General features: G+C 43.6%; 1 protein-coding gene across 30 annotated transcripts in view; it reads left to right on the top strand.

Moving 5' to 3' along the window:
- EXD3 (exonuclease 3'-5' domain containing 3) overlaps positions 1–20,868 on the top strand; it is a 297,113-nt gene that overhangs the window by 121,532 nt on the left and 154,713 nt on the right. For all 30 annotated transcript variants that reach the window (XM_069770627.1, XM_069770649.1, XM_069770643.1 and 27 more), the window contains one exon: positions 17,545–17,711. In XM_069770627.1, the coding sequence (XP_069626728.1) occupies positions 17,545–17,711 (167 nt within the window). The remainder of the gene's footprint in view (positions 1–17,544; positions 17,712–20,868) is intronic.

The following is a 20,868-nucleotide window of genomic DNA, read 5'->3' as shown; positions in this document are numbered from 1 at the left end:
CAACAGGTTTATTCGGTGACTGTTAGATACTGTGACTTCTACGTCTTGTGCTGTAGGACACAAGTAATTTTAATAACACAGGAAGAAGGGTAGCAGTATTTTTTTTTCTTAGTGTATAAACAGGAGAGTTCAGGCAACCATGTTTTGGCCTGATACTACAATAAATACATATGTGACAATGAAATATCAAGAAATTCCATGGTGACAAACCATTACTGATTGTTTGTGTGATAGTGAGTGTCCATGATATCCCTATGGAATTGCAACCTCATGGTGAGTGTTTGCTCCTTTTCTGTAAGTCCTCAGTTTGAATTCTGCAGCCAGTAAGGATTTCTGACCATCAACTAGAGTCTTCCTTTGAAAATCCATTTGAATAGTCAGTGTGGGCCTGTGAGTGGTAACAGCCCAGTCTGATGACTAATGATCTCATGCATTTGATATCTTAGGCACTGTCTGTACACACCAGCAAAAGGACTGCATTTTAAACATGAGATGTTTCTTCTGTCTTTCATGGGTCAGCAGGAAAAAGAACAATTCAAAAGGCATGAGGATGTGTTTTTTAAGACAGAGATCATTGATAAAATGCCCAGCAGCACTTCATGGCAACTGTTAAACCTACTGAGTGTTTTCAGTAGTGAATATTCAACTTCTGTGTGTAGTTTATCACACCCATGCAAGAGGCCAGACTCTGTGTGGAAAGGAAGGGGTCTTGCCTCTTGATCTTGGTGATGTTATCCATTGAAAGATCTTTTCAGGGTTCCCTTTGATTCTCACAAGCTTAAAGGCCAGCACAAGTGCTGGTGGTGCCTTGGTGGATCAAGACCAGCAAGACACAAGCAAGAGATGGGATTAGCCATGAAACTGTAGCAGACATCTTCACCACAGCTTCTGGATGTACTTCTTTGGTGTATGCAGTGAAGGAGTTTCTGTTGATGCTATGGTGGATAGTGGAAAAAACCTCCCAGTTAACACACATGGTTGCAGATCGTGTCAAGCACTTTTGAAGACAGGCGGCTTGGGAATAGATGGTCTCTGAAAAGTGCTTGTTTGGTGCCTGGTAAGACAGCTCCCTAGGGAACTACTCGGAGCTCAATTGTATGATGGACTATGGCAGAAGGTCATCTTTGCTTTCCCAATGTATTCCAAACATTGTATTTTCTGCATGCTGCCAACTTATATATTTTTGACAACTATGTAATTATCACACGAGTAGTGCTTAAACTTGCCTGTTATCAGTCCTGACTCTTAGTGCTATCAGAGATTACTGTCTTTGGCACCACTTCAAAGCGATCAGAATCTGTACCTATGCATATGGAGGAAACTGAAATAATCACATGTGCAGGTAGGCTTCTGCTTCACACTGCTTACAGCGCAGCTGCACTGAACAAAAGACGAGTTACAAAGGAGGAATCTCTGAGCAAGTTTTGTTTTTCAGTGCGAAAACTAAGGTTGTCTGGGACTTTCCTGTTTTTGAAAGATTGGGCTTTACATGAGGGAAAGGTTCAACTTTCCACTCAGAGCTTCACCTATGACCTGACAGGTTTTGAAAAAAAAATCTGTTAGGTTCCTTGTGGAACTGGAGAGAGTTGTTGTTTGTGTTGTATGTCCCATTCCTATGTTTAGTTCAGGCTCACAGACAGTTCGTGTCTCCCAAGCTCTGTCTGGCGATGTCATATTAAAGATACATTGCACTGGGTCAGAAGCAGAGGGTGGGATACAGTGTGACCTCTGGGTCACCTGGGGGAATGGGAACCAAAACTCCCAAAAGACTCCACAGTGGCAAACTCTTAGTCAGAATTTTGGATAATTTTTCAATTTTAAGTCCAAAAAGGTTGAAAGTATTCATGGGTTTAAAGCCCATTTTTGTTTAATTCTGTGCTGCAGCTGTAACAAAAGACTTAAATTATATAGATATCAAGAGCCCTGGTGAAAGCAGTGTTAGCCATGTCATATTCAGTATGGCAGGTGATAGACATTTCTGGGCTGGTATTTCTTTTTCTTCACCCTGAGCAGTACAAGTACAGAGTTTTCCTGTTCCTGCCCTGTGGGATGAATTGAAAGTGTGATCCTGACTGCTCCTACAAAAGGCAGAAACTCGGTAGTTAATTGTGGGACCAACAGAACCTGTTTCCAGCCCTGTAGCAAACTGGTTTTGCCCCCTCCACCTGCCAGCACCCACACTGCTGATCTGCTGTCCAGGCTGTGGCTGCACAGGCAGGGATGGCAGCCGTAGGCAGGCAGAGGAGGCAGGAGGGAAAGCAAAGGGGTCAAAATGTCTTCATACCCTAGGGAAACTGCCCTCATCACAACTGCCTGTTGGCAGCCTGGGGAGCCCAGGAGGAGAGCTACAGTTTGTATCATCTTCTCCAAGCAGAGATACCTGGAGGGCAGAAGGAGGGGAAGAGTACTCTTCTTGCACAGTGCCAGCTGCATTGCTATTCATTAGCTTGCCTAACTGATTCTGAGCTGCATGGAAACACACAGGAGAGTGCCTGTCTTCACAAGCAGAGGAGAAGGTGTGTAGGGTATTGATGGTAGATAGGCAGGAAAAAAAGACAGGGCATGAGCCAATTGTCTGCTTTGCTGTGTGCCCTTCTGCTTCCATTTTTGCATGCTTCATAGCCTTTATCAGCTGCATAAAGATGGTAGAATTGTGTAGAGCAACCACAGAACAGCCAATACATAGCACTGATCAGATGTGTTCAGGAAGGGTCATCCTGCCAGTGACTGACTGCAGAGAGCACTTGGCCAGCAGCAAGAGGGGCTTGTTGAATACTGATGTTTCCCTGGAAATTCTGCAGGACAAAATCACTTTGAGACTAAAAAGCATGGAAGGCATTTTTCAATCATCTGCCAAGCTTTCAAAAAGTGAACACACATAGAACAATAATATCTGAGGAGCATAGCAGGGAAGGAACTCTGATTGCAAATGTCACGTCTGCCAGTGTTTTAGATGTCAGACAGTGTCTGAGATAATTGCATGAGGTTGGCAATATGACATGGGACCTATGGGGGAGCAGTCCCTTCTTGGGTGGCAGCTGGAGCCTGAGAACATCTCAGATAGCACCAGACACCTGTATTTTGGTGACCTGAAATTCTCCTAGTTTAACAGAGGGCTTGGGAATAGGAGGGTCAGGTATTTTGCTGCACCACTTTTAGTGTGCCATGTTCTCACTGATGTTTTGGGGGTGATCTTGCAATTGTGCCCTTCTAGACTCAGCTTGGTTGGTTAGTGCCAAAGCAGCCATTTTGTGTGGAGTCACCTGCACCCCTCCAGGTCTGATCCATTCCACACAGGAGTTGTGCCCATCTATGCGAGGAGAGAGCTGCCTGGGAAGCTCTGAGACCCTGATGCCACCCACAGGAGACAGTCTCATCTTGACAAGGAAAGGCTAGTGTAGTTGTGCAGGGGAAATGACAGAGTATTATGGGTATTTCTGAACTGTTAGAGTCCAGAAGGCACACACTTGCTTGATGATTCTAACATCCAGAGTATTTTTGCAGGGAGTAGTTTGACTGCAGCAGAGCTAACCAGTTGCTATGGTTTAGAGTGTTATCTCAGGGTACTTTGGCCCAAGAAGCATACGTGTGTTCATTTGGACTTCCTGCTCTGAAATTCCTTTTCCCATGGAGCAGAAAAGGGTGATGGTGCACAGTGATGTAGCTCTTCATTTGGGACAATAACTAGAATCAGTGTTGGGCAGGGTTAAAACCAGATAGTTTATTTAGGACTGTCAGTGTTATAATCACCTGTTTTGCAAGGTGTCTGGGACAGCAAAGTGGTAGAAATGGTACTTCCACTTTTACTGGCCTTGAGCCAAAGGGCCTTTTGTTCCTAAATCAAAAAACTTTCTGTGCTAGTGTTCGCATTGGGGGAACTTTCCCTTAGTTTCTCAAATGTAAAAATCTTAAACCCTTCTAAAACTCATGCTCAGAAAAAGCACTGGTGTTTGAAAAGATGTTACTTGTTCTTTGGGCACTCATCGTGAGCTGTGGCTTGTCAGACAGCCCTTTTGCCAGCTAATGGTTGGAACCACTCTGTCCTCCATTTTAGCATGCGTGACTTGAGAGAAGGGTACGGAGATGCAACATCTAGAAAAGTGGCCCTTGTGTTTTTTAAGGCCCCTGTTTTGCAGCTATTTAGTCTGCTCTGCTCTTGCATGAGAATGAAGTAGATGAACCCTGGAGCCAGCTGTTCACCATGTTCAGCACTGGGAGAGACTGCAGCTAATCTCCTCTTCTTCTCCAGCTGTGACAATGAGATAACTTATTTATTTTAAAATTTCTGACCATGAAAATCAAACACTGTGCCAGCTCGTTCTCTGGGTGACCAGTGGTGAGATGCTAATAATTTGTAACAAATGTATAACTCCAGTTCCACTAAAATTCTAGGGTTGTTTTGCTACTTCACAGATAATATTCAGAAATCTGCGCAAACAGAAGGCATAAAAGTAAAGCACCCTCCTTTATGTGTAATACATTTGAAAAACTTTGACAATTCCTGGTCCTTAATAGGTATAAATTATCTTACACTACAGGAAGGAGTTGATGTAATCTTATTTATTTAACCGATTAATTTCTAAATTGCAAACATCCTCAATGATTGATGCCAAGATCCTAACACGCTCTTTCTGTACAGGACCATTTTGACCTCAATTAAAATGTAAATACCTCTGGAATAAAATGTAATAGCTGTTATGCTCAAGGAGGTAATTTTTAAGGGGAATTTAAAGGGAAGAATGCAATTATTTTTTAAAAGTTTTTGTGGCCAGAACACCTGGCCAGTAATCCTGCTCTGGGGAATCTTTAATAGGGACAACAGGTCAAAAGGCTGCTTTGCAAATATCCACATCTAGTGTCCTTCCCTAGGACTCCTGAGTTTAGGCAAACTTTTAAATTGACTCAAGATTGTTTTGAGTACAGCAACATCCCTGTAGTGTAAGGAACTTAATATCTGTAGGGAATTAAGCAATCTGTGCAATGCAAATGGGAATGATATTCAGGAGGTGATTAATAAATGACATGTCTTTTGGTATAAGTCTGCATGTCAAATTATCTTTCGCTCTGTGTTTCAGTGAACTGTTTATTCAGGGATATAATGGATTTCATCACTCAGACATCAAATCTAGACTGGCTGTTTTCCTGGAAGGTAGAAACCAAAACTAGTTTAACCAGCCGTTTTGTGGAGTCCCTTGCTAGTATTTATGGCCTCTTTTTTAGCAGGAAATTAGAACCAGTGGGTGATTGTTTTTGTTCCTTCTGGCCTTAAAAGTCTCAGGGAGGAATCATCAGCTGAAATAAATTTTCATGGTTCTACTAGTGTTGCTGCAACAGGGTGCTTGAGCTGAGGAGCTGTCTCACTTGAGCCCGGGTCGCTCTGAGTATGGGTGTGTATATAAATATGCAGGAGCTACTCCTTGTCTCTATTTTGCCTGCAGTTTCCCCGTTAAGCTATCTGCAAAAGAATTGCATTTAACTTTCCACAACCTTAAGCAGCTTCCTAACAGCTGCTGTTTAAAAAAGAGATTATTTTCTTTTCTCTTTTCTTTTCTCTTTTCTTTTCTTTTCTTTTCTTTTCTTTTCTTTTTTCTTTTCTTTCCTTTTCTTTTCTTTTCTTCTCTTTTCTTCTCTTTTCTTCTCTTCTCTTCTCTTCTCTTCTCTTCTCTTCTCTTCTCTTTTCTTCTCTTTTCTTCTCTTTCCCTTTTCTTTTCTTTTCTTTTCCCCTTTTGCAAAATAGATGGTATTTAGACCTGGACCAGTGACAGGTTTAAGATCTCGTATCTGTCTTGTGAAGGCAGGATTGAGGGACTTGCTTTATATCAGTTGAGAACTGGCAGTCTTTCTTCCCCCAGTGCCCACTTGTTGCTCCCATTGCTCCTTTCATTCCTTTTCCTGCATTTTGTCCCCTGTTCAGGGACTGACCAGAAACTCAGTGGTAGTGGGAGTGTTTTCGCAATCCCTCTGCTTTTGCCCCATGCCTTTTTCTGTAGATATACTATTCCTGTTGGAGGTCTCTGGGGAGAACATATAGCCACAACATGATGTAAAAGTGTATTGTACCTAAGGGAATATTAAACCATGGAAAAACTGGACAATAAAAGTAGCAGGCAAAGTATAGATTTCCTTCTATTTTTCAGTTCGGTTTGTAAATGGTGTCATGTATTTATTGATAGCTGAAATAACATCAGAGATGCAAAGCAAAAGGACTTACTGATAGGGCTGATGCAAAAAACCAGGCACATCTGTGACTGTCTCAGGAAAAGCATAACATAATTCTTCAGTTACATTCTGCTTTCTGGATAGAGAGTAGTAAAATATGCATCGGTACTAATGAAGTTAGCACTGTTGGTCTAAAAGAAATGGGAACTTCTCATTTAACAAACCTACAGCCGTTGTGGGAGAAATACATGGGAAGAGCCAACCAGGCAGTGTGTTCCATGCCTTGCTATCTAAAGAAAAGTCTATCAAAGGATGATATATGCAGTTAAATGTAAATACCTCCCTGTACCTCCTGCATGGCTTAGAGAGGATTATCTTCTGTAAGACCTGGAGAGCTGTGCCTAATGATAATTATGGTAGTTTTATTTATAACAAATCCAGCCATTTCTTCATAAATAAGTTGTGGTTAAGCACAAACATACTAATGAATTCTGGTGGAATTTTACAGTAGGTACAAAGAAGCTAAGAAAAACTGCCATTGTTTTCTGTACTATCTACCAGATTGTCAACAATGTCAAAAACATTTTAAAAATCAGCCAAAAATTTCTCTGGAGTGATGGAAGATGTATTTGCTCAATAACTTTGGAAAATCAGCTCACATTTACTTAAGTGTGGATCTACAAGGCCAAGCTCTGGGGATTCTGCAGAAGCATATGGGAGGGAGCTGGGTGTCTGTCTTCTGCTTCAGAGAGGTATTGGCAAGTAACTAATTTGAAAGCTCAGGACCTCAGTTTTAAAAGTTGTGGCCAAATAGCCTTTATGTGCACACATATTAAGTACTGGAAAGTGAAGAAAGGAAACCAGAGAGAACACACTGGGAAAAAAAAATCTCCTTTAAATTGTTTCAGTATGTTAGAGATGCTTTCTGACCTTAAACCCCCTGCAAGCAGACAGGGCTAGCTTGCTGCTAAGCAGTATAATTACATTTCTGTCACTAGCATGCATTCATTTGAAAGCACAACTTCATCAGAAAGAGATTTGGTATGGTATAAAAAAAGAGGCTAATTGGCTTATGGCTGTAGGTTGAGAGGTCAGTATTAGATTAAAGTTAAGAGCATGAGCAAGCCGTTAGACTGAACTGATGTGCCCTGGTGGTGTGTTTAATTCAGCCAAATGGGAGAAGCATCTTAGGAGTAGGAGACAATATAGGAAGGGCTATCATCCAAAACCTTATAGGAACATGTGGAACATACAGTGTCCTTAAAAGCTACATCAGGAGTCTAATATAGTAGTTCCCATCATAGCTGTTACTGACTCCAAACTGCGACAACTATAGGATTGTATACCACAAAGTAAAAATGGGGACAGGCGTACTTAAAACAAGCAAATCCTCATGTTCCTTTTGCTCCAAGAGAAAGGGAACCCTATCAAGAGCACTGACATTGGCGTGTCCAGGGAAAGGCAAAGAAGAGGATGGGACATGGAGCTTGCCTGCTTCCTGTGTTAGCACAGAAGGAGAGCATAGATTAACTACTTTTTAAAAAAGAAAAAACAACAGGGGTCTGCACATATTCTGTTTGCAAGTGGGAGACAACTCTTATTTGCAGCTCTGTGGCGTGAGAAAACGCAATACTCTTGCTCTGTGGTAGTTTCTGCGTGCTTGGGGATGTGCAGATGTAGGGGGCTACATTTGCCCAGTTTTACTAAAGTCTTAAGCCTTGTACATGTTCACACACATGCACAGATCCACTCTTATGTTCTTATCCAGCCAGCAGTAAAACTATCCGGTCATTCAATAATCATCCCATGTTATTTAGAAACCCTGTAATCGATCAGTACCTGTTTGAGTGCTTCCACAGATAGATATTGGATTCTAAAGGCCTGTGCAAATCAGCTGCCTCACACAAAGATGGTCAGGCTATTTGCAATTGATAGTTCGGCTGTATTATACTTTTAGGTGAGATTAGTTCACCAGTTCCCTGCCAAGAAGAGAACCACATAAACAGAGGATTGTTTACAAAGAAAAAAAGTTCCTCTTGACGGAGAAGTCATGTAAATGGGAAGAAACAGGAAACTAATCTTCCCTTGTTCGCTCTGAAAGAATGCATATCTCTGAGGAATGTTGTAATTATGGATTTAGGAAATCAGTCCAATTTGCCAGGGTGTGAATTTCAGAGTTCATTCAGTCAACCCTCTCAAGCATTTCTCTTTCAGAACAAAAAACACCAGGAGTTTAAATGTACCAAAAGAGATTAAAGGAGAGAAAAATCTACTGCCAAGCTTTGCTTTTGGTAAAGATCCTGCAAAGATACTTTGCAGATTGCTTTGGCTATGAGCCAGATGAGGTTTGTACACGGTAAAATAGAAATAAGTGGTAACTCATATTTTTCCTGTGGGCATCTATTTTTCATACACTAATGATGGGAAGAGTTAGTGCTCCTGAGCAAGTATTTCCATCATCAAGATTTTTGCTTATTCACTTTGAAGACTTCAGTAAGCAGAAAAATGTCCCCTGCTGGGAATGCCACATTAGCATGTTCTTAGAGAGAAAAGAACCCCAAACCAAGTTCCTAACTATTCTGAAGGAAGCCTGGGCTGGAACAGATCCATAAGGAGAGCAGAGCCAGGGAGAGCACTAGGTGTGAATACAAGGCACAGCGAGGCTTGGGAATATGAATGAAATAGCCCATGGTGAGCATTGCTGAGGAGTTCCGGTGTGGCCTGGAGAAGGGCTTTCAAAGGCAGGTCATGAGCTCTCACAAACCTGCTTAGAAGTGAAACAGCAGCAGAGAAGAGACCTAAGAAGTCGATGTCAGTGAAGCTCAGGGCTGGGTTAAAATGGAAGCAAAGAAATTAGCTTGCTGCTTCTTTGGCAATGAACACAGGAGATTTTAAGTTAATTCCATTTCAGAGGTTACAGGCCTTTTAATTAAGGTAGTGATACAGGTGAGAACCTGGAGCTCTTTGATGACCAATCTTTCATGCAGCTATTTCCACAAGAAAAGTGCAGATCTGAGGGGATTTGCCATACATCAGGAATAGGTATGGGCAGAGTAATGATGCATCTTGGTATTGGAGGACCCCTGTAGAAAGCTGTTAAAATAATCCAGAGCCAGGATCAAGTAACAGGAGATTCCTGCTTTGTTGCTCGGCCTCATAACTTGGAATTTGACCTAAGTGAGCAGAATGGAGTAGGGGGAGAACAAGAAAGAGGTTTCTGAGGCTCTTCCTCCATCTGCAGATCCTTCCTCCTGAAAAGTCTCCATTGGCCGTGTGGAGCTGACACAGGCTGGACCCAAGCAGTAAATCCTCCCGCCCCGCTGCGAAGTAGATGTGCTGGAATTCCACTTCTCTTTGGAAAGGAAGATGGAGCTTATGAATTCTCATTATGTGTGTGACTGGGTATGGGAACATTTGAGTGATTGGTTGGGTTAATTGGTATACTGGTTTAGCTTATTAGGGTTAATATTAGGGCTTTCCAAAACAAATGGGAAGGCGTCATGGTGGCTTCAGCTCATGTACATCCTGACAAACTGATGAAGTGTAATCCTGCAAGTTCATTTAACAGCAGTAGTGGAGACACAGCAACAGTGGTTTCATTCCTGCAGGCTCTTCCTCTTTACACATCTGCAGCTCTTACAGTCCTGTAGTAAAGTAGTGCTTTAGTTCTCTGTTCCTGTCCCCACAATGTTGTCAAGCTCTGGCAGCATGCAGCTGTCGCTGCGGTCCCTTGCTGTGCTTTTGTAGCTGGAGTGGAGTTCCTGCAGACAGATCTTGTAGTACGAGTGGATGTCATGCACTTCTGCTAAGTTGGATTTTGGAATAATCATGTTTGATAGTAATCCTTCAGGCAGCCTCATAGCTTAGCAGAAAGTCATGTGTTCCTCGTGTGGGCTTCCATGCTTCAAGATACAAACTAAAATAGAGTTGTGTAATGGTGACTTTTGTAGAAAGTTTATGAAATGCTTGGCAATTGTATAAACCTTCTTAGGCTTGAGAGACCAGAGAAATTATGTTGGGTCATATGAGGACCAGGCTCAGTGAACCTCAGTAGCGGTACGGGTCACCTAATGTGCAGTATATAATGGGAGCCCTCACTTTCTTAAACTGGAGAGCGCAATTTGCCATTTGCCACAGTAACACATTGTTCGTGTGTGTGTGTGTGACATAATGACAAAAGGCGGATAGATAAATGCTACTTCAAAATACACTGGGAAGATAAGGGTTGCCAGTTTGTCTTCAGTGCACTGTGTTATTGGACTTAGACAAAGCATCTACTGTGATAAGTAACATACTACTTTGTGCTCTGAAAGAGTTTGGCCAATTTCCCCGTCCTCATTCATCTTCAGTCTTGCCAAGTGCTGGAATGCTTCCAGAAAATATCTCCAGCCTGCCATCGTGGGACCACGAGGTGTGAGAAATCTGGAAGCATATCAAAACTGTGTGGCTTATGTATTCAGAACAAGTCCTTGGTCCTTTGCTGATCCCTGGGATGAATAATATTCAGCAACTCTGGAGCCAGGGTTAGGTTAGAATTCAGAAGACGCCTCTGCAGTGATTGTGAGAAAGGGATTTCAGAGAGAAGCACAGACCCTCAGGACAGACTTCACACTGAAGTGAAGGAAAAAGAAATTATATCTTAAAAAGCAAGTAGGGTAAAGTTACCTTAATCTATTTGTTAAGGAACTGTATTTTAGTTTTTTATGGATGGCATGCAATTATTTCTCTCTCCAAACAAAGGTTATTTTAATAGGGTTAGCCTGGCTCTATAGCTAATGAAGACGTATGTACGTGTACGTAATGTACATCTATGACATTCCCTGAACAAGTGGTGGAAGGGAGAAAAAGTATTGCAGGTGAATGCACCCTGATTTTGTTTATCAGCATACCTGGAGCTGTTGTGGAATGTGGTTGAGGAAAATGAGTTAATTGTGGGTTAAAATAAAAATAAAAGTTCTGATCTTCCCACTAGGAAAGTCCCCAAATTGTCAGGCTACACCTACTCTGCTAAACAAGACCATGAACTGATCTGTGACCCCGAAGACAAGTGGCACTGGCTGACTCGTACCAACACAGTCTGAGGCTTCCTTCCATTCTGGGAGATTTGTCTGAAATCCACAGTGACAGGAGCGGAGGGACAGGCTCCCTTCACTAATGGCATTCTGCAAGCGCAGCAGTGGTGGCTAATCAGACAGTAAAAGCTGATTTTTCAGAACAGAATTTAAGTGGCTGCATTTGTATGCTGGTGGGTATTGTGATTTAGTGTCAGTGCTGAGCTTTACCATCTTACAGATGTATCGTGGTGCCCTCTTTACTAAATCCTCCCACGTCCTGAAACATCTGCAGGATTGCGTGCCTGATGGTTCTCTTGGGCAGTTAGGAGCAATGTTGTTGCAGAGTATTACACCGTCTCCATTAAACCTCAATTTCTGTCTGGGCTTGTGCCTTCTCCAGCCAAGAAACATTGATATCCATGTTCTGGTCAGCTGTGGAAGTGAAATCTGGTAAAGATTGTGTCAGATTCACTGAAGTAAAATGTGTGCAGAGCCTTTCATCTCTGAAGTAGGAAGTGTCATGTGTCCTGTGAAGTGGAGCCATTGCCAGCAGGCGGTTTATCTGTTATGTAGCGCTGTGAGTTGGGTGAAGGTTGTATGAAGGATGTCCAATGCTGTGTTTAAAAAAATGTTTTTTGAAAATACTCTCTCTTCGGATCTGACTTTGAAAGCAGAGTTTGTTCTTTACCTCTGCTATATGCCTTCTCTCATCTGTGGCAGTATGAGTAGATTTTGGAGATGTGATGACTTCATCTGGTGAAGATGAATGACTTCCCTCAGGAGCTGCCTGACAGAAATTTGGAAGGAATCCCAATGCAGGAAATGTATTTGGATCTCTATGTAGTATTGTTGAGTATGATCAGGACTGTCCTGTATTCTGGGTAGATGAGATCTTGGGTGTTCTTTGCCTGGGAGGTGCTTGGAACTTGAAAGCAGCAGTCGCTGCAAGAAGCCGCCTGTCTGTGTGGAGATGAGTCTCAGTGCTGGGGAATGCACAGCAATGCTAATCACAGAATCAGAGGGGAATTTCAGTTTGAAGGAGCCTGTGGAGGTCTCTTCTCTGCCCTCCTGCTCAAATCAGGGCCAACTTAGTTAGACAAGGTGTCACAGGGTCTTGCCTGGTTCCACAGCCCCTCTGGACCCATTACAGTGTTTAGCCACTCTCACTGTCACCTTTGTTTTCCTTAAGGCCTGGCTGGAACTTCTGGAAGGATCTGACTCCATCTTCTCTATGATCCCCCATGATAAAATTGAAGACAGCAATTATATTCCCCAATATCCCCCCAACTTAGCCTTCCCTCCCCTCGGCCTCTCCTTCTACATCAAGTTCTCCACCCCACAAACCATCTCAGTGGCTCTTTACTGAACTCTCTCCTATTCTTCAGCATCTCTTTTACATTGGGGTGCCAAAACTAGACACCGTGTCCAGGTGTGGTCTCACAAGTGCAGAGCAGAGGGCAGTAATCACTTCCCTCAACCTGCTGGCTGAAATGCAGCTGTCTGTGCAGTCAACTGGGTGAATTTTAACAGACGAGCTATATGTTTTTTTTCTTCTGGCTGCCATTTGGTGGTGGCGTCTGGACTTCTGAACAAGAGTTGGCAGGATTGTGTAAGCTGCAGAGAGAAGAATGGAGCCAGATGTGTCTCATCACACAGTATTGTCCTAGCTACTCATCACAAGCTAGCAGCTTCATTCAGGTTGCCCAGGAACAATAAGCTCCTTGTGAGGAGCCCCAGTACAGCGGCAAGTTGGCTTTAAGAGTTGCCTTTGCCTTGATCCGTTCAAGTGATACCGTAAGTTAGACTCCTCTGAATTGCCATTTGGAAGAGCTGATTGCATGGGGAGACTGGGAAGCTGAGTCTCCTCATTCACAAAGCTGAAGCTAGGTAGTGTGAACATGCCCCAGGGAGCCACATTGCTACAGCTTTGTTGAAAGAGAGAAGAAAGACCACTTCCCCACCATTGATGTGATAATGGCCTCCAGAACACTGAAGTGTGGCTCTGTCAATGACGCACTGATTGCTATCTGAAAGTCAGTCTTCTGGGCCATGAATGGAGGCTATTTTGTTCTTCTTCAGTTCATAAATTAGTGCATCTGAGTAGCCAGTGCCTGTGAGCAAGAGAACAGCTCAAGTGGTGAGAAAGCACAGCTTTCTCATGCTTCTGTCTTTGTGCATTGGCCATGGGTGAGTGGCCTGCTGCTTTCACAAGAAACCCTGTTCAGGAGTGAGTGTGGGTAAAATTGGCATCTTTTATCCGACTGCCATCTATGTAGGATATCCAGAAGTCAGGATCCCCCTTCTCTCACAGAACAGGCTGTGTGACCCCGGTCTGAGCTGGCAGTGAGGGTCCCAGCTCCAATCTCATGCATAAAGGACTTCCCTTCAATGACATACTAATGGCGACATATTACTCCAGCATCTTTCCATATAGTACAACTAATGCTAACTTCAAAACAGAAATCTCAGGCACAAATAAAAAAATATTACAGTGAAACTAACACAGTAGGGTGTTCCAGGGAATCTTTAAACAAAGGTGTCTGCACAGTACCTGCAGCACCACAGTGAAGTTAGAAATGCTGTTGGTGTCCTCTGCTGCTTACAGTGGTTTTGTCCTTTCAAAGTCCAGGTTTCTTTTTCCCCTTTTGAAGCTGCTGGCTCTAAATATTCTGCTTGACATTTTCTCTACACTAACAGGGGTTTTTTGTTTATTCTGGAAGCACTTGAGAACAGGGGAAATCGGCCAAGACATTCAAAAGTTAAATTAAAATCTGACTCTGCAAATAACCAGTGTCACTGGTGTGAATAATTTCACTCTCCGGTAAAAGATACTGAGGGAAAGCAGAGAATTGTATCAGACAGAAATGCAACTTAGCACATACAGATAAAGTAATCTAGTTGGCTATGGTGACTTCCAAAGAAGATATTGGATATTTGGATCCAAAATTATTGATAACAATGGAGGAATTGCTGATGCTACGGGTTAAGATCAGGACATTCCTAAGCTTCCTCTGCACTGGTTGTGAGCTTTGTAAAGTATTCAGCTGGGTAAGAACAGGATTTACGGGTAGGTAATCTGCAGCAGTCATTTTGGAAAGCTTTAATCATGGGTTTATTGGCGGTGTCAGGAGTTTTTGTGTGTGCCTGTGGATTAAAGAACGTATGATATGTCTAGAATTCAGAGAGGGGTGTAAACAAGCCTCATGGTATATATAATCTTTTCCTGCTTGGAGGTGTCGCTGATGTTGATCAGAACAACTGTGCCAGTTCCCTCTTGAAAAGTGTTCATTTACTGAAAACAGAATACATGAAATGTCATCCCTAGTGAACCATTTGTCTGCATCTGTGCCCACATCTTCTTGGGCCAAAGTTTCCACATTCTTCCTTCTTGCAAAGCTGTTGCGGTGGAAGCCTTTCCCCTTTATAGCAATGTTGGGTTTTTTCAGTAAAAAAAAAAGCAAGCTATTTTCTGTTTCAGAATGCAAGATGTAATATCTCTGGAGAGATTAACCTTCTTTCCAGAGTTGTTTTTGTGGTTGAAAGAATAAATCTGTTATCATTAAAATAAAAAAAAAATCTGCACCTCATTATTTCCAGAAATAAAGCTGACATAATGAGATTTATTAAGAATTGACTCTGGGTGAACTGAAGAGAGATCCAACCCCAAAGACTTTGTGTTCTAGAAAAAAGGCAGAAAGACAATAGGATGGACACAGGGGAAGCTAGAAGAGGGGATTGCTCTGTGATGTTAATAAGAAAGTATGTTCTTTTTGGGAAGGACTCTGAGAAGTGGTTTGGCAAACGCAGCAGGAGGAGTTATTCAAACCTCCTTCACGTGTTAGGTGCTTGGCTGAGCTCAGCTGCATGAGGCAGAGATGTGAGAGATGCACAAAGTATCAGGGCTGGCATGGCTGGGAGGAAAGATTCAGGAGGAAATGTAGAGGGCTAGAAGCATTACCATCATAGCTTATCCTTTTCTGCTCTGCCCCTTCCCTCTGTTCTGTCTCCTGCTTCTCTCCCATAACTGAGCCCCTGTTTAGCTGCTGGACTCCTGACACGCTGACACTGGCTTCTTGCTGTGCCACCAACCTCTTAGGAGCAGCAATAAAAATATTCCTCCACATATCCATGAGAAGAAATGTGGTTTGACATTTGGCAAAGTCACAGGGGTGCAGACTTAGTGCTGAGGCAGCAGTTTTTATGAGCAGGCTGGCTTGTTGTGTGTGCTACCTGGGATGCCAAATTTCTCTGTGCTTTTTCTTCCAAGCCTCTACCCCCTCCTGCACCTCTATGAGGTGGGTCATTCTTTTTTTCTTTTTTTGCTTTCTTCTTTCCTTCCCTTTTACCTTGGGGCCATCAATAGGTTTGTTTCCTGATCTCTGTGCAGGGTGTCTGCTTTGAAGACAACTTCTCACCTTTTAGTTACTGAAAGAATGTGAGGAATGAGGCCCCATGGCCCCAGCCTGCCACCCAGCCAGGCTGTGTTTGTACACGCAGTGGAGAAAGAGCAAGGTGCCTGCAGTCCCTGGGAGCAGACTCTGACCCTGCAAGCACTATTTGGTGGGCAGCAAAGGAGAGGTGGCAGTGGCATGTGCGGAGGGCGGAGATGGGCTTTAAGGGCGTATCTGAGCATTTCACTACACTGAAAAATACTTGTTGGTAGTGCCAGCAGCAATATAGCCATATAGCTACAGGTCCTGATTCACCGTATAGAGTTTCAACTTGTTTTAGCAATTAAGTTTTCTTGACAATATTAATTTCTAAGGCAGATCCATGAGTAAATCAGTCTGGCAAGAGGAGTGAATTGCTTGCTGCTCTGGTTGCAGTGGCTCTGGGATATTTCCGAGTGCAGGTAGGTTGGCTAGGCAGGAGGAGAGGGTTATTCCCACCCCCACGTAGCCGTTGTGACTGTCGGTGTCACTGTGTTCGTATTTCCTCTTACAACTGCATCTGCCAAGAGGGTGAACAAGACAAAAGAGCTTTGGTGAATCCAGGTGTCACAGTGGAGCCTGTTATGGGCCCTATTTGTCTCCCCTGCTCCCTCATGCCAGGGTGGGCAGTGCGCCATGCTCCAGCCACTCGGGCTCACAGCTGGGTATTTGGGCTTAAACCACAGGTAGTCGTGAGTTTGTGCTTCTGCCCCCAGGCTCTGCAGTGTGCCGAGGCACGGGTGCATGTTCTCTTCTGTCAGAAAACAGCTGAGAATGGGGAATGTCCTGAACTGCCCTCCCTCTTTGCAGGTGCATGTAACACAGGCTCCTACAGCAACACTTGAGATTGTTGTGTTTTCCTGAAGCAATAATCCAGTTGTCGTGTCCACAGAGGCCTTGAATAGACACAACGGGAGGAATTTCTTGCACCCAACCCTAGTTCTTCACAGCTGGAGCAACTGCTCCAGGTTCCTTTTATGATCAGTGGGGATAAAGTAGGACTTTTAGAGCACATTTCACACAACCTATTTCCGATGTAGGGTGACACCACCCACACGCTGGACCCCATCCACAGTGTTGGCTGGGCTCGTGCTGGTTGCACAGGATGTCTGTCCACACAGCGTGCTGTTGCACGTTGCTGGAGGAGGGACCTGGTGCCTCTGTCTTCACAGTGGTGTGTGCAGATGGGCTGTAGGCTGATGAGCAAGCCTTTTCCCTGCTGTGAACACCAAAGTCTATTGCTCAGGAAAGCTTTGCTGATGTGTCCTACCTGTAACCCGTGTGTGTAGGCGATCCTAATTACCTGTGCAAATACTCCCAAGGCTGGAGGAGACCCCATGCTACTGTCTTACCTGGAGAGAGACTAAGCAATCCTATTGCGTATCCCAGGACATCAAGTCCCGCCATCACTTCAGGGCTATGTACAGGCACAAAATGGGACTAAAACAGTCCAAACTCTTACCCATTCTGTAATTACCAGCCTAACGAGCCCAAAGACCTTTACTGTCTAGTCAGTCCCTGGTTGTGATTTTGCTTAATATAATCAATATCTGAGCAAATAATATGCTAGTCAACAGTCAGGCTAAATGGTATTGTTTTACCCTTGTTTCTCTGTGCTGCACCTGCAAAGTGCTATTGCCTGAACCAATAGCCATGCTGTCAAGAGGACCCAAGTACCCTGATGAGCTCTCAGTTAAAGTATGTGCTCTTCATCTCTTTGTAGAGAAGTGCAGCATTCACTAGGTTTGAACAAAATCACTCTTGCAGTGGGAGGATTCTTGCTCCTTTCTGATCTTGTCCAGGAGCCCCTGGAAGATGCTGTCTCCTGAGAGGGGGTAGAAACACCCATGATGGAAATTGCACTGACAGTTATCTTCCTTCACTCTTGATTCCCCTTTCAGAGCACAGTTGGAGAGAATCGATGGCTTCAAGGGCACCTGATACAGTTGCTAATCAGTTACTGTGATTTGAAGACAGCAGCAAGATGGGTCCAACACTGCAATTTGCCCAAGGAGATGCTGCCATATGGAGTGGCTGATGAGCTTCAAAAGCTTCAGATCCAAGAGAGGTAAATACTCTGTTTCATGCCTTTTCAATGTAGATTACTTATCTTACAAGGACTACATATTTGCTTAAAATAATCTGCCATAATGCTTGCTTCGGGAAATAATTTTGCAAAAGCTTCCTCCATTTACTCAGATCACATCTTGGCCATGTACATGCTGCATTTGCTTTTCATAAGCCTGGAAATGTCTGTGGAAGGTACATTTTAAACTCACTGCTGAGTACTTAGAAGCTATGTGAGATTGCTTCATGCTGCAGAGGGGTCTTCAGACTCCCTCTGCCAGATCAACAGTGCAAATGAAATGATGTGGGTAGGATCTGAATATATGTCTATTTTACTGAGCTGATTACACGTCTGTCAAAATTTTCGATATACTCTGCATCCCCCACTGTACTATAATCTGGTTCAATGCCTTTTAGGAGACTTATGACCAAGAAAATAATTTTAAAGTTCCTTAGATTTTTCTAACTGTATTTAATTTTCTTCCTCCTTTGACAGGTCATAAGCCATTTTTCATCCCAGTCTGTAATTTTTGTCTCATCCAAAGCTTTCAGAAGTAATGGGAATTTTTGACATTTGGGGTCAGGTCCCAGAGGAGTCACATTAATTGAATTTGGGATAAAACCAGACTCTCTGGCACAAATTTACCTAGCGAGCTTAAGAAGCCTTTAGCAGCCCCCTATAATTAGTCTCTGTCCCCTTTTCTTCCTCTAATGCAATCCCAATAACACAGTGCCGTGGTTCGTCTTCTTCTTTGGGACCCCCATGTTGTGTGCAGCAGATTAACTGCAGTAGCTGCAGTTCCTCCCCTGATGGAACCTTCATCCTGTTGTATGACCTGAAACGAGAGTACAAAGGCAGAGGTACAAAAAAAAAGAATTGAAAAATCCTTATATTAAGAAGGGTTCTTACAACTCCTTGATTTTAAGCACACAGAACTGTGCAAATAGCCCCAGTCAAGGATCTCTGGGAACCTGCTGGTGTAGGAGGAGCAGAGAGGAAGGATGGAGGGAAGAAGGTGGCCAGGTTCCATGCTGTGTGTAGACAAAGCTGTGCGAAGTTGAAAAGAGGCTCAAAATTTAGGAAGGCACATATAGCCACCTAAACTGTTAGGAGCTGTCTGATCCCCACAGAAAACTAGATCTGGAGGAGTACCAGGGCTTGTAGTTCTGGTTCTGGGTATTCTGTGCTGTGTCTCCTCAAGAAAATCGCCCAAGATCATCCTCTTCATGCAACAGTATCCCAGGCAGTTGCTCAGCTATGCTGTATGGAGGAAGAAAGGCTGTATTTGAAAAAATGACTCAAGGTAAATGATTTGCTCAGCCCCAGTAGTTCACTTTTATACTCACGTGAGTGATGGTGTATCTGCTATGCTTCAGTGACTCTGTCCATGAGATGTTTAAGCAAGTTATTCAGAGATAGCTGTGTTTGGCACCTTTTTTTAAACCTTTTTTTTTTTTTCCTGCAGAAAGGCCTGCACATATGCAGGCTACTGCAAGTCTTGAGGAACTGCAGAGCTTGCAGATGATACTACCTGAGGGTCCTGTTAGGATCTCACCCAGGACTGCACAGAAGATCTGGAACCTTGGGCTGGATGAGGTCTGGCTGGTAGTCCCATCAACACACAGCCTGGTAGCCTCTGTGCCCATGCATGTTTGTGAGCCAAACTCCTGCAGGGCTGCAGGCTACCACAGTCCTTGGGTTCAGAGTAGTTATGCAACTACCTTGCTGGCCTGCTACAATCAAGCAGCATTTTCTCCGCTCATTCATGTGCAGGAATTCATCTAATTGGATTCTGTGCACAGAAGAGGACTTATCCCTGAATGCTCAGTGCAAGTGCAGGAGAGCTCTGGGCTGTGTGGTTGGAGTACAGCATAGCTCAAAGCCTTGCTGTCATTTGAGAAGCAATGATATGTTTCCACATGCTGAAAGCTTTTGTCAAAAACAGAAGAGAGGAAGCAGTGATAATTTTAGGGTTCCTTAGGACTCTTCCATTGCTGTACACATCAGTCACCTTATTCCAGGGTGTTGTGCTTGACTGGACTTGGCACCATTAGACTGATGCCTCTCTTACTCTCACTGGTGAAATGTATTGGGGGTTTTTTTGGCATGGAGATTGATATTTCTAGTTCAGAAGCCAGGTGAGATTAGAGGAAAGTTTGTGGGAAAATCTTGACCACTCCCGAGAGGTAACTATTTACAACTTTGTGCAGGCTGATAGCCCGTATCTTTAGCATCCTGCAAACATAGCCCTTGAAGCCTGTAATAGGAGGGAGTAACTTCCCATATGGAGCTGAACTTCTCAGTATATATGTTGTAATCTGAATCTGATTTGAAACGGACTGTGGTCCAGGAGGAGTTGATGATGCCATCATACATTGCCTGTTTGGGGAGGAATAAAGGCAGCAGGAAGTCAATGATCACTGCTCCCTGGGTAGCAAGCTGGGCACTTTCAGCACCATGCACTTCGTGTGAGAAGCAGAGGCAGGGTCCCTCTTGGCATCACTGTTGCACGAGTCTGCACACCCATGCTCATCTGCTACCTCGTGTGGTCTGGGGCTTTCTCCTGTTACGGCAGAACATGCAGTTGTATGCAGATGATTTGGGTGCTTCCTTTTGCCTTATGATCTTAGTGCAGGACTTTCCTTCTGGTGTCGTATGTCAGAATTATGAACTCCAGCTAACAGTTAGGATCTGTCACTGGCTGCCTGGTTAATGCTGACACCTCACTAGGGTATAAGGAGACCATTTTAAGAAGACCAAGCATGAGACTGAGCGAGGTTACCTGCTCTAACAGGTTTATCATCAGGTTTGTTGTCTTTAACACTGCAGCAAATTTCCATCTCCTGGAAGAGGTGTTTATGCAAAAACTGCAGCTTTCATAACAAAAGATCATATTTTTGGAGCATAGATTGGACTAACTTGAATTATGTAGAAGGTGAAAGAGAACACAGTGTATTACTATTTTTTAATGCTAATGATTTTGGGAGGGTCTCATAGATGGCCTTGAGCAGTTCATGTGCTGAGCTTCATGGATCTGATCTTTCTCCTTGTGCAGATCTGCACTGGTTCATGTTCAAGACCCATGTAACCTCAGCAAATATGACACAGGTGTAATCATCCTCGAAACACTGTCAGCAAAGGCCCACTTCTTCAAATG

Source organism: Haliaeetus albicilla, chromosome 26 (assembly GCF_947461875.1).
Source record: "Haliaeetus albicilla chromosome 26, bHalAlb1.1, whole genome shotgun sequence".
In the NCBI taxonomy this organism is placed as follows: Eukaryota; Metazoa; Chordata; class Aves; order Accipitriformes; family Accipitridae; genus Haliaeetus; species Haliaeetus albicilla.
Note: the sequence above shows the minus strand (reverse complement) of the source record. Positions and strands in the feature narration are given on the sequence as shown.